Source organism: Struthio camelus, chromosome 8 (assembly GCF_040807025.1).
Source record: "Struthio camelus isolate bStrCam1 chromosome 8, bStrCam1.hap1, whole genome shotgun sequence".
NCBI classification, from domain to species: Eukaryota; Metazoa; Chordata; class Aves; order Struthioniformes; family Struthionidae; genus Struthio; species Struthio camelus.
Window position 1 is genome coordinate 16,616,973 of NC_090949.1, and position 13,270 is coordinate 16,630,242.

Genomic DNA, 13,270 nt, shown 5'->3' on the forward strand with positions numbered 1-13,270 from the left:
GGGATAATTAAATGAACAGTTCTCTCATTTGCTAACCCCAGCTTCCCTGCAAGTCAAAAGGAAGAACCTATATTCATAGATCAGCATATTCAGATGTTCCGCTCAAAGCTGAGGAGTTCAGCTTGCAGGGACGTTTTCTGCCTGTGTTCTGCAAGGACTTAAGCACTGTATCTCACACATGCTTTCTTTGGGCTGGATTCTGCTCTGTCCTATAACTTGGAAATCTACCATAATTTTACTGAAATCTATTGAGTTTGGCAACAAAGCAGTTAAAAGCAGAATCTGACTATGTTCACGTTGCCTAGTCCTAGACATTTCATTATTCCAAAGGAAAGAAGGGAGTTACTATGACTCACAGTAAAGATCTTAAAGTGTTTCAGTTCTCACCTTTATGAATCATTTTAGAATTGTTTTTCTTTCACAAAGGCTGTAGGAGTCATTGCGCTGAGTTCTCCTCATCATTGTCATAATTTTGATGAACTTGGATTCAAGGCTGAATTACGTTACATGTGTGTACTGATCACTTGTTAATTATAGATGAAGGAATTGTACCTCTGGATGCTGGAAATTTGGCTTACATTAAAGTAGAGAGAGAGGATACTTGTTAGCCCAGGTACTGAAATGTCTGTTTCATCTAAAAAAGCCACTAGGATCTGAAGTCAGTTTGAAGTAATGGATGATGACTATTTCTGTGACAAACTGAATTTTGCTTTTTACACACTTGCCACATCCAAGTTATTTTTGTTACTTGTTTCACATTACATATGAAAAGCTGTTTCTTCTCTGTGTGTCACAATTTAGCCCAAAGTCATCTGCGTAGATCTAAGAATAACTAAGTAAGGTCATTAATTGCATTCCTCCTGTTGACAAACAAACTATATTTATGGGTCGTTGCCCCAAAGTTGCCTGTAAGCAGTTTTTTGTAAATAACGCTATGTGTAAAATTGTTCAGATCTGTTGTGATATATGAAAAGGTTTGTAATATCCTGTTAGGTCAGAAGTTTAGAAATAAACTTAGGCAATGAATCAGATTTGACACCATTGTTTATTGTATTAGGACACAGTATTAAGACTATACTTCCCTGGTGGTCTTTACTATTTATCAACTTGTGATGTAGCTATGAATAAGCCTTATTGCTCTTCAGATAGAAGAGAGGAAGAACCTTGCCATAAGTCCCACAGTGAATCACAGTTTGACCCGTCTGCTCTACTGTTTTCGATCATGCCTATTTTACCTGCAGTAAAGCTTTGTCAATATCACAGGTTTAGATAGATATACACTTAAGATTTGTTCTTGGCTATTAGGGATCAACACCATAATTGTCATAAGTAAATTAAGGACAGAGTTTAGCTGTACAGGAAAATATATACCTCTTATAGGAGATCTTTTACATTCAAAATCTATATATTTTTCTTTTGTATTTGTGGAAGTTTTTATTTTTCAGTGACTGAAATGTGCACGAGCTATAGAAATGAAACCTGTATTCATTTTGGTGTAATAAAGGCCATGCTTAATGCCAAAATATCAGTGGTGACGTTTCATTCAAAGCTAAAACCAGGTTTGACAAACTTGGGTCGCAAAATATGAATCAAACTCTATTATAAAGTACCTACTGGCAAACCAGTCCTTTACTATGAACAGGAGATATGCAGTGAATATTTCCTGTGTGGCCCAGAATTTAGAGCCCATCCCTGTGAGTTGTTGAATGTCAGAGAAAGCCATGTGGGAACTGAAAGACTGTTAGCACCTTACAGGTTTGAGCCTTTAGTTTTGATGCTTTGGTCCACATCCTGTGTGTTATGTAATTTGTTGTTCTTGAGCTAATAGATTACTTACTTTTATCCACTCATCCTGAAAACTATGTTATGTTATGTTGATTCCGAGTCCTGGCTATAGAAATTTGTTCTCTTTTAATGCAGATGAAGTAAAACAAACCATATGGCATATTTCCCTCATAAGAAGATTAAAATACAGAACTTGGTTCACTTATGTTGGCTTTTTGTGTTGGTTTGGTTTTGCTTCCTTAAGATAGCCGTCTCTGTAATATTGGTATATTTTACTTGCAATAATCTTATGAACCATTTCTCTCACCCTTTTTTTCCCTCTCCTGAAGATTATCGTTGGAGAAACTGCGGTGTTTTGTCTACAGTTGGCTACAAAGGACTTTGAAAACCAAGAAAAAACAATATTAACTGGAGACTGTTGTTATATAAATCCACTAGTGCGCAGAACCATCAGATTCCTTGGTATGAGCAAAGTTAATGCTTCCATTTTTTGAACAATATGAGCAATTAATTATGTATTAAATTTGACCTGGGGAAAATGTTCAGATAACCATACAACATTTCACGTGTAATCCTAACTCAGATGCCATGATTTTTCTCCTTTTGGGCAGCAAAATAAGCTTCTAGGAAGTTTGGATAAAAAATTAGTTGCAGAAACTGCAGTAAAAATAAAAAGAATTGGGACCACAATGGGGAAACATGGTCAGCCGGCCTGGAGTAGGATGAAATGGAGAAGGGAAATATCCTGATGCTGTATCTTATAGTCAATAGCTTTTGTTGGCTGTGCACACAGATAGTAGCCAAAGTTGAAGACATTGGGACTTAAATGCATGTTTGAAGCCAAGTACTATTTAAGTACTTTCCTAACCTAGAGCCTGTATTATGATCTATAATAGGTAACTGCGTATCTTAGCTCCACTGAAGTCAGCTGTAAACACCCCATCAACTTTAGTAGCTCTCAGATGTCATCCTTTCTACATAGTTCATTGTAAATATATTTGGGAGGGGGAAGCACCCCCAATGTCTGTTGAATTATTCTCAAATGCTGCTTTTTAATACACGTAGAGAAGCCAGAGTAGGGCTCAATTTGTCTGCTATTTGCTTCTCACTCACAGTTGTATCTAAGAGAAACAGCTGGAGGAACGAAGCCTTGGGGCAGCTAATCTTCCTGAGTGTCCCAGGGGCAGACGAGAGGGAGGGGGCATATAGCTGTGTCTGTATTTGCAGCCTGAGTATTTGTGAGACAGTTGTGCTTGCCTTCTGAGAGTGCGATTGCAGCTGGTTAGTGAATTTAGGCTCTGTTACATGGGAGTGCTGAAAATCACTAGGAGTGAGACTGTCTTGCAGGGATCTCGAGGAGGTGGGAAGCTGAGGAGCTCCTCCTGCTCCTGTTTATAATCAGTCCCTGCATTTACTTCCCACTTGATGGACCCTTCTTGCTCATAGAAGCGAAAACAAATTGGGAAGGAGGGAAGGGCTGAACAACAGCCCCCACACCATTCCACCAGATGAGGCATCATTATGCATTATGCTCACAGAAGCTGATGTGGCCACCTATTTCAGGGCAGTGCACAGCCCCAGGGTTTGCTGAAAGGCCCTCCTATGCAGTGACTTGGCTTGACACAGCCTGTTGCTCACTAGTGTCTAGCAGCTCAAGATGAATTAACAGTAGGGTGACTTTGCTGACCAGCTGGAATCCCAGAAATCATTCTGGGTCATCTAGCTTTGCTGAGGAAAAAACCTGACCTTTAGAAACACACGTGGTTCTGTGGCAGTCTTCTCTGCTATGGTGTGTATTCATTAATGTCATCCTCACAGTGCCCCATGAAGTTGGGAACTGCCAGAACCCACGCTATATTCACAGTGAATTGAAGTATGGGAAGAGTAGAGTGATTTGCCCATGGAAATACAGGGAATCTGCAGCTTAGCTGGAACTGGAACACACATCTGCTGGCTTAGCCTCCCAGTCAGGGGGCTGTGTTTGCATTTCCTTCCAGTGCTGGCTTTCCACTCCCAAAAGGGTAAAAAGATACCTCAAAATAGTAGAATATCTTTTCCTTTGAGTAATCGGATACATATATTTCCATTCTAATGAACGTGTACGCGTGCCTAATGCTTTGCTGATATTTCTGATTAAAAAAAACCCTTTAGCATAAGCAGTCCTCAAATGTGTAGATCTTTACCTCACTGCATTGATATCGTGGTAAACATGCCGTGCATAGAGATGTGCCCAGTGGTAGGCAGATGAAGACAACTCGTGCATGGCTATATTAAATTATTCAGCATTTCAGCTTCCTTACAGCTGAGAGGGAAAAGAAAACGTTTGTCCAGTATGTATAATAGCTTTTCAAGTTACTTAGCTATCAAGGCCTGACTTCTCTGGTTCCTAAGCAGATTTGTGGGGTGAAGAATCTGCTTCTGTCATTTCTCTGTTCAGTGAACGTGGACAAAGGTTTGGTGCCAGTTTGGCTAGCTACGCTGAAGAGTTGGGGAGATTCATGGATGGGGCCTAGGAAAGTGGGCTACTTGCACAAGAGGTGAGCATGTTCCTCCTAAGGATGGAGAGAGGTGAGCCCTGTGGGCACATTGCGGTGTTGCTGCTGGGATTGTGTAGGAATGTACCATCTCCCACATGAGATAGAGTCTTTAGGGTACCATCTTGCCCTTTACCCTCATGTTTATGTTCTTAAATGGAAGGCGCTGTATTATTACTATGATAAATACTGTAGTACATTATCATAAAGTGAAATTGTTGGGAAATTTAACTCTTTGTTTCCTTCTTTAGGAATTTATGCGTTTGGACTGTTTGCTACGGACATCTTTGTAAATGCTGGACAAGTAGTAACAGGAAACCTTGCACCGCATTTTCTTGCACTTTGTAAACCCAACTATACAGCACTTGGATGTAAACAGTATACACAGTTCATCAGTAGCGTACATGCCTGTACTGGAAACCCAGACCTTATCACGAAAGCCAGAAAGACATTCCCATCCAAAGAAGCAGCACTGAGCGTATATGCAGCTATGTATCTGGCTGTAAGTATATTGTACCATTTAACATCGCTCTATTTTTGAGTGCACGTGGCTAAGAATATGGGGGCAGGAAAGAATGGGGGGAAGATAAGACAACTGTTAATTGGTTGTATCCATGTGAGTCTTCTATGGGTTTGTGAGGCCTTTGTGAATCTGATTCATTGGACTAGATTATTCTGCCAGTTACAGATGCAGTGGTCTTCTGAATCTTGAAAGCTAAGTAGGCTTTTAGGGCGATGCTGAGAGAGGATAATTTTTCCAAAGAGGATTATAGATTTAGTATAACCAGCTTCTTGGTTTACTTTTTCCTGATTTTCAGAGAATGCAAGAGGAGTCCGTGTTGGGTGGTAGGGAGTAAGGCCAGGTATTGTCCGTGATGGCTAGTGATCCCTTTCAGTGTTTTAGTGCAGTACAGATTAGTAGAACTGCAAATGGCTGTATTCTTTGGTCGGGTGAAGCAGAAGAGAGGGTATATGTAACTGTTCGATCTCCGCAGGTTTCCTGAGCATCTGGGCACGTCAGTAGGTGACAGAGTTGCTATCTGTAGGGTACCTCAGTCCTCATGTAAAGTCAGCTTGGCTCTTATTCTGCAAGGAAGTGGGCAACATGACAACCCAACGCTTCTTCCTTCTCCCCTCCCTGATACAAGAAGGGCTGGGATAAAAACTGCTGCTTACTGGCTGGCATCAGATCTGTTCTTGAGGCTATTCAGAAGTGTTGGGAGGCAGGTGACAGGGAAGTGATCGCTTAGGTAAATCAGTGTAATACTCCCTGACTTAGCTTGCCATGCACACCTTTCCATTCTTAAGCAGCAGCACGTTTTTTTCTTAGTAAAGTTATCCCCAGGGACACCGCTGTGGGAACCTCCTACCTTACTTGTGCTTGTAATCATGATTCATTATAGCCCATTGGATGGGGCCAAGGCTTCCCTTATAGCATCTGTGGGAAACAAGGCAAATGTCTACCTCTGTGACCATTACAGGTGTCATCCCTTAGATCTCCTCAGTATTTGAATAGTGGCCTTCACATATACATGCATATATATGTATGTACGTATATATGTATGTTTTTATGGGTGTATTGCTTTAAGCATATATATTTAATAAGCTCACTTTTAATTCTTTAATTCTTTGCCAGCATGGCAAAGATCCCAAGCCCATGCAGCCACGTGTCGCTTCCAGTGTGCCAGCTCCATGCCTCTAGATATGATTTTAGTGCCAGTGGCTTAAAATTGGCAACACTGACAGTGACATTTACCAGAAGTTCCTTTGAGCAAGGTCTGCTTAAGACGTGTCGATCATCAATTAGTACAGAAAAGTGTTATCTGCAAATAAGAGATGAGCAATAAAATTCTATGCTAACTTGAGGCAAGTGTAGGATTCTTGATAGTACTGTCTTTATTTGGGGAAATATCTAAGGCTTTGCTTCACTGAAACATACCTCTAAATTTGGCCCAAGCTATTTTAGAAAATATTCAGCTTTCTTCATTTTAATTGCTCCTATTTTTCTCATCCATCTGTAATGTTGGATTTCCACTGTTACCATGAGTCACAGTAACTAAAGGAAACAAACTGTTCAGCCACTGCAGAGCAGAATGGAAAACAGTACTAATACACTTTTTTAAAAAAAAAAAAAAAAGGTAGTCACTAATATCTAATATCTAGTATTAGTGGCTTTTGACATGGTTAAGAGTGCTTTAAGCAAATCATCTGTGATTATTATAGTTAGCAACATCAAAGATGAAAACTAATATGATCTATTTCATGACTTTGTAATTTTTTACTGTATCATTGTATGAGAACAGTATCATCGTTTAACTAAAGCACTACAGACTGCCGACAGGATTTCTGAATTCTTGTTAAAGACTGCATGATGTAAAAATTGCTGTGATGTATCAACTTAGATTCTAGTCTGTAAATTTACATCCTTGGCGCAATATTGGCAGAGTCCTTTTTAAAAATCCTGGTGCATTGTTGCAGCTAAAACTATTACTGTTTGCTATACATCGGGGAAAGAAATGCAATGTTGCAATATATGGAGTCATGTCCTCACACTGTCATGATGTTTATCAGGAAAGTTGGCCCTGAATAACAATTTTCTTATGGTTATTCACTGGTGTAGAAGATTTAAACAGTAGCCTAGTCTTGTGTGAGCCATGGTACAAAAGTTATTGAGAGCATGGACATAATGAGCTCCATGTATTACTCAGCTAGCATGAGCCTATTGTATTTGAACAGCAGCCTTCAGTGGCTGAGTTCATGAGCATATCATCTCTGATACAAAATGTGCTCTCTTTTTGTTTAACAGAAATGTTTGAGAGAGAGAGAGGGATTGTTACAGAATCTTCCATGGACGTTTCAGCCAGTTGTGCACCAAATGCAACCAGCTTAAAGATAAAAACAAGCCTCAAGTTGATTCAGAATCCTTGGTCTGTGAGTGAGCGAAGTAAACAAAGTCAGACTTGTGTGATTTCACCAATCAGCCCATTTAAAAACAGAACCTATCCTTTATCAAATAGTTCTCTATCTCATTCTGTTTAAGTGCAGCCATGCCCCAATCACCTAGCATCTGTGCATATTGTCTTGTTAACAATAGCTTCTTTTTTCGTCTAAGATCTTTATAGTCTTCCTTCACTTTTTTCCCCTTCTCTTGAGAGTAGGTGGCTGCTATGGTAACTCTGAATTTCCCTTCTGCTGAAAGCAGAGTCTTTTTCAAACAATTGTATTGCTAATATTTAGACCTCTCTGTAGTTATTTGCCTCCACTGCTTCCTCTCAATATCTATCAAGAAAGACTTAGCAGCTGAAATGTTGAATGGCAGCACTATGGTAAGGCGTTCTCTCTACCCTGCTCCAAACATGGACTGTTGCAAGGATTACTCATCCTCTTAAGGCATTTAGGTTTATCTCTAGTGTACCAGAATCTTCAAAATGAACTACCATAAATCTGTTTCAAAATCTCTGCTGCTACCTGGATTTCCCCTAAGCTCTCTGATCAACTCCTCTCATATCTTTCTTTGCTAGAGTTGGGATAATGAGTTGACTGCATCAGTATTCACTTATTAGCAGCCTTGCAATTCTCTTAACCCTTTCTCAGCTGGAGCAACATCTGTTAACACAGACGGGTGTTTAAGGCAAACACTCCAAATTTATTAAATAGAATATAATTGCCTCAGCAGCATTTTGATGTGCCTAAGTTGACACTACCTGGTCAGTTAGAGGTATATTTATGTAGTCAGTTATGCACATACTTCATTTTTTTTCACAACTGAGACACAGGAATGAGAAGTCGTGAGTCTTTTTTTTGGTAGGATTTCAAAGTGATATATGAAGATTTACTCAGTCTGTTCCCGTGGGTTTGAATAGGAGCCTTGTGACTAACAGTTGTCCTTTGGTGCTGCAAACTTAGGGGATTGATCATTGCTAGTTGTAGGTTAGGACAAATTTTAATTCTTTTCATAAAATTTTGCTTTCTTTTTGTTTTATTCTTATTGTATTGGGCAAAAGCAGTAGGCACCTTACCTTAGGATAGGATAACATTATCAGATACCCTTCAAACTTGCTTTGAATTTGTAATGACAGAGGAGCAGGTCTACATCTTGATGACTGACATAGTGCTTGGGTCTGTAGACTGCTTTTGTTGTTTTTTACTGTGGACTCAGCCACAACTGTGGCCTAAAGCAGGGCTAGCAGATAAAGCTGACAGTTCTTTCCTTCCTGCAGAGCTTGTGTTGAGCTCTTGATCCTCTGTTCTACAAGGTTCTTTCTTACTGCGTTCTGTTATGTCATCCTTGCTGCTTAATGTGTTTCCTGGCCACTGGGAAGAGACAGCAAGGTAGTCTGGGTCAAAGTCCTGTCAACGTGATGATGACACTCTGCTCAGTGTCACTTTTCCATCTGGTCTTTAGGTGTAGCTCTCATCTCGTCTCTGAAGATCTCCGTTTTCCTAAAGTGCTTGTTTGGATTCTACCTTAGGGCCAGCTGGCTGAAGCCCAGTGGAGGCAGAATTGACCTATGTTTGACAGACTATAGAGAATGTTCAGGAGAAGCAGAGGTAGCAGAATCGTCTTAGTGAGTCTGCTTTATTGTTGTCCGTTTTTTGTTAATAAGTTGAACAATAAAAGGATTCTTTTAGCTGCTTTTAGGGGCAATGTTAGCAAAGTGGGTGTTCTTTTCAGTATCTGGCACAGCAAGTGGTAGTCTCCTTTGATGCTGATCTTACAGCATGTATCATGTTCTTACTTCATGTATTAAATGTATTAGTAGACTAACATTTCAATTTGATATGAAGACCTCTGGAGATTCCTTGTCAGTCAGTTCTTCATTACAACCCAATTGCTGAAGAGAATGACCTCTGTAGTCTGAATCAGCTTTAATTAATATTTTGATGTATCTTGTGGTCCCGGTATGTTGGAGGATACATCTTTCCCTCCCCAGCTGTTTAGAGTTGCAGCTGCCAGGAGCTCACAGCAGGGCAATTACTAGAAAGTTCCATCATTTCTAGAGCTTTTTCTTCCTTTGGCCAACACAGGCCCCTGCTTTGGAAAACCAATTTTTGCCTAGGATCTTCAATAATTATTGCAAAACTTACAAAGAAAAGTGAGGAAGGCTTCAAAAGAACTAAAAAGTCTTCAGTGAGTGGTTTTGTTTGCAGTGAGGCCCAGAAGATTGAAGAATATGACTGTTGGTTTGCTCTAGTAATAATTTGACCCAAAAATTATTAAGCAAGCGAGTTAAAGAGCTTTTAAGTTATGTCAGAACAAAATAGGATTCTAACTAAACATTGAACTTGGCTATAGACGTTAGCCTACTGCTACATTTTTTTATGTTTTTGATCTTTCAGTGTCTCTTTTCTTATAGCTATGATGAATAGAGCAAGTTGTGCATTCCTGAGGTGGAACATATGTAGCTACCTTTACTTATATAGCAACAAAACAAAAGGTGAGATAATTTATATTTGGAGCACAGCCAGGGATGGGTGCCTGTACGCTGATTCCCTCCCCTTTTCACCTTTTGCTCCATGAGCCAGTATTTTCTACCGACTAAAGAACTTATTCTGTCCCTTTGTCAGTCCTCCCTGACCATCTGCTTCACAGAATCACAGTTTCAGGACAGTTGAGGTTGGAAGGGAGCTCTGGAGATCGTCTAGGCCAACACCCCTATCAAGCAGGGTCACCTCGAGCACATTGCCCAGGATTGTGTCCAGACAGCTTCTGAATATCTCCAAAGATGGAGACTCCACAACCTCTCTGGGCAACCTGTTCCAGTGCTCAGACGCCCTCACGATAAAGAAGTTTTTCCTCATGTTTAGACGGAACTGCCTGTGTTTCAGGTTGTGCCTGTTGCCTCTCATCTTATCGCTGAGCACCATGGAGAAGAGTCTGGTCCCATCCTCTTGACACCCTCCCTTCGGATGTACATACCCATTCATCCGATCCCCCTGCAGTCTTCTGTTCTCCAGGCTCAACAGGCCCAGCTCTCTCCCTCCTAGGAGAGATGCTCCAGTCCCTTAATCATCTTAGCAGCCCTTCACTGGACTCGCTCCAGGAGCTCCATGTCTCTCTTGTACTGGGAAGCCCAGCACTGGACACGGTACTGCAGATGAGGCCTCACCAGGGCTGAGTAGAGGGGCAGGATCACCTCCCTCCACCTGCTGGCAACACTCTGCCTAATGCAACCCAAGACACCATTGGCCGCCTTGGCCACAAGGGCACATTGCTGATTCATGGTCAACTTGTTGTCCACCAGGACTCCCAGGTCCTTCTCCGCAGAGCTGCTCTCCAGCAGGTCAGCCCCCAGCCTGTACTGGTGCGAGGGGTTCTTCCTCCCTAGGTGCAGGACCCTGCACTTGCCTTTGTTGAACTTCATAAGGTTCCTCTCTGCCCATCTCTCCAGCCTGTCCACGTCCCTCTGAACGGCAGCACAGCCTTCTGGTGTATCAACCACTCCTACTAGCTTAGTATCATCAGCAAACTTGCTGAGGGTGCACTCTGTCCCTTCCTCCAGGTCACCGGTGAATAAGTTAAACAAGACTGGACCCAGGACTGACCCCTGGGGGACACCGCTAGATACAGGCCTCCAACTAGACTCTGTGCCACTGATGACAACCCTCTGAGCCCTGCCATTCAGTCAGTTCTCAATCTACTTCACTGTCTACTTATCCAGCCCGCACTTCCTGAGCGGGCCCATAAGGCTGTTAAGGGAGATAATGTCAAAAGCCTCCCTGCATCCCTGAGCCCCAGACTGAAGAAATCAGCTACGAAAATTAAACCAGACTCCTGCTTGGTGTGTCCAGCCTGCAACTAACTCCACTCTGCAGCTAACTCCACTCTAACCAAAAGGATACTCTGGGACCCATTACATGTTTATCTGGTTGTGTGCATAGATGTTTGTATGGCTGGATCTAAAGAAAGCTGGAAGAAAAAGATGAGGAGGAGCTTGCAGTATAACTTGTCACGTTGTCTTGCACTTGATGTACGATTTCTATTCTTCTCTTACATGTTTTGGAATCATTTGTTTGTGCTAGACTTAGGACATATTTCACGTAAGTCAGACTTGCAACATCACTTTTTTTACTGAAAGCTTCCCTATTATAATCTTAGTGCCTGCATTATGGTTATTCTTTATATTATAATCTGAGACAGTCGTGTCAGAAACCTCACCAGTTGTTGTGTGATGAAGACGATGGTGATAGCAGTGATTCTGACTCCTAGCGTTAGTAGCATTGAATTGTGGTATCATTGCATAATTCTTAAAATGTAGGTTCAGGCTTTTTTTTTTTAAAGTGTTATTAGGCATAATTTGAGCACAGAAAGGCTTTAAAAATTTACAAGGAGTAGGTTTTCTGTGACTTAGAATTTTTCAGCACTGCTGTGCTCATAAGAGGGAATGAACGAATATAATTACTGAGAAACGTTTCTGAAGTATTGCCCAATGTAAGTACTCAGGGCAAAATAGTCTCCAGGGTAGAAAGTTGATTAAAAGCTTATATTCTTTGATGCCTATGCATTTTTTTAAAAACACTTCAGATAATTTAGCCACAGAAATCTCTTTAAAAGTCCATCAAAAACAAGTGTCGGTATATGTTTTGGACTTTCAGTTTTGTTTCCTGCAGAGAGACTACCAGTGTATTATTGCAGTGGTAGGCTCTGAAATTAGTCTAAAAAGTGATAAATCTAATACTGCTTTTTTTGATAGCAGTTTTTCAGTGGATTCCAAGAAACATGATCTGGCAAATGCATATTTTTGAAAGTGCTTGAATTAAGGTATTTCCTTCAATTTATGAGATTCTCTGAAGATTTCACTTCCAGCATCTTAAAGATTGAAGGTGAAATGATTATATTTTCCTGGAAACCTACTAAATGTTGCTGTATAGACCATCAGATAATATTCACCTCCTTATAGGACTCTCTACCAATTCCTATAAATATAATTTCAGCAAAAAGGAAGACCGATAGCAAGAGATCTTGAAGAGAAGATTCACCATGGATCTTATGTTGCAGGAGAATGTATAGCCTGCAAAATTAATTCAAATTACTGTATCAGTCCTTGACCTTACATCTAGAGTCTTACAGCTGTTAGTCTTGTTTCTGACTACTTTAATTTACAAGATTTTCTTAATCAGATTTCACCTTCATTTTTTTTTCTGTTCTGTAAGCATCTATAGCCATGTACAAATTTGTGTTGTCATTCATTCTCACTAATGTTTTGAATCACTGTGCTTTTTTCCTTTGTTGATAATCATTTAATATTTATGAAAAGTAAGGGAAGAAAAATCCTGTCATCTTTTCAAGATGTTTATTCTTTGTCGTTTACTGAATATGCTGCTTTGCAGCATTTTGCTTCAGGATCAAGAATAAAACAACTGCTTAATTATATTTTATTCCTAATGCAAATTTGATCTTTCACTGAACTGACTTTGTGAATGTATTGTACTAGAACTGCAAGAGGTCAAGGTTAGAAGTGGGTAGCTATGAATCCTGGCTTGCCCTGTATAGAGCATTGCAAATGTGTAGACTTTTCACTACCTTGTTTCAGGAAGATAAGTTTGCCTTGTTTCTGTTGATGCTTTAATTGAATACTGTCCTTAACATCAGTTAGGGCTGCTCTTTAAAGAAAAGATAAAAGAGATACCTGTGCTGGCAGAACCCTCACATTATTCTGAATAATAGACTGGGCATGACAATCTTGACTGCAGTTACAGGAAGGGACTCAGGAACTGGAGGTCCTCATTATTCAATGTGAGGCATGGCATAATTCTGCAGTCCTGTCTGACTCACTCAGTGCTTCTGCCTGAGTAAGGATTTGAAGGATGTGCTTGATTGTATAAAGAGTTTCTGAGATTTTTCTGCAGAGCACTCTTCACTTCAGATTTGTATTAAAAATGTTGACGTTCAGCTGAAGTATTGTAGAATCAAATTCTTGCATTGTAACTTGTTTTGACTTCTTCATTAA

General features: G+C 40.4%; 1 protein-coding gene across 7 annotated transcripts in view; it reads left to right on the plus strand.

Annotated features, from left to right (window-relative positions):
- The window catches only part of PLPPR5 (phospholipid phosphatase related 5), a 111,692-nt gene that overhangs the window by 84,588 nt on the left and 13,834 nt on the right, over window positions 1-13,270 (plus strand). For all 7 annotated transcript variants that reach the window (XM_068952340.1, XM_068952344.1, XM_068952342.1 and 4 more), the window contains 2 exons: window positions 2,115-2,247; window positions 4,571-4,821. In XM_068952340.1, the coding sequence (XP_068808441.1) occupies window positions 2,115-2,247; window positions 4,571-4,821 (384 nt within the window). The remainder of the gene's footprint in view (window positions 1-2,114; window positions 2,248-4,570; window positions 4,822-13,270) is intronic.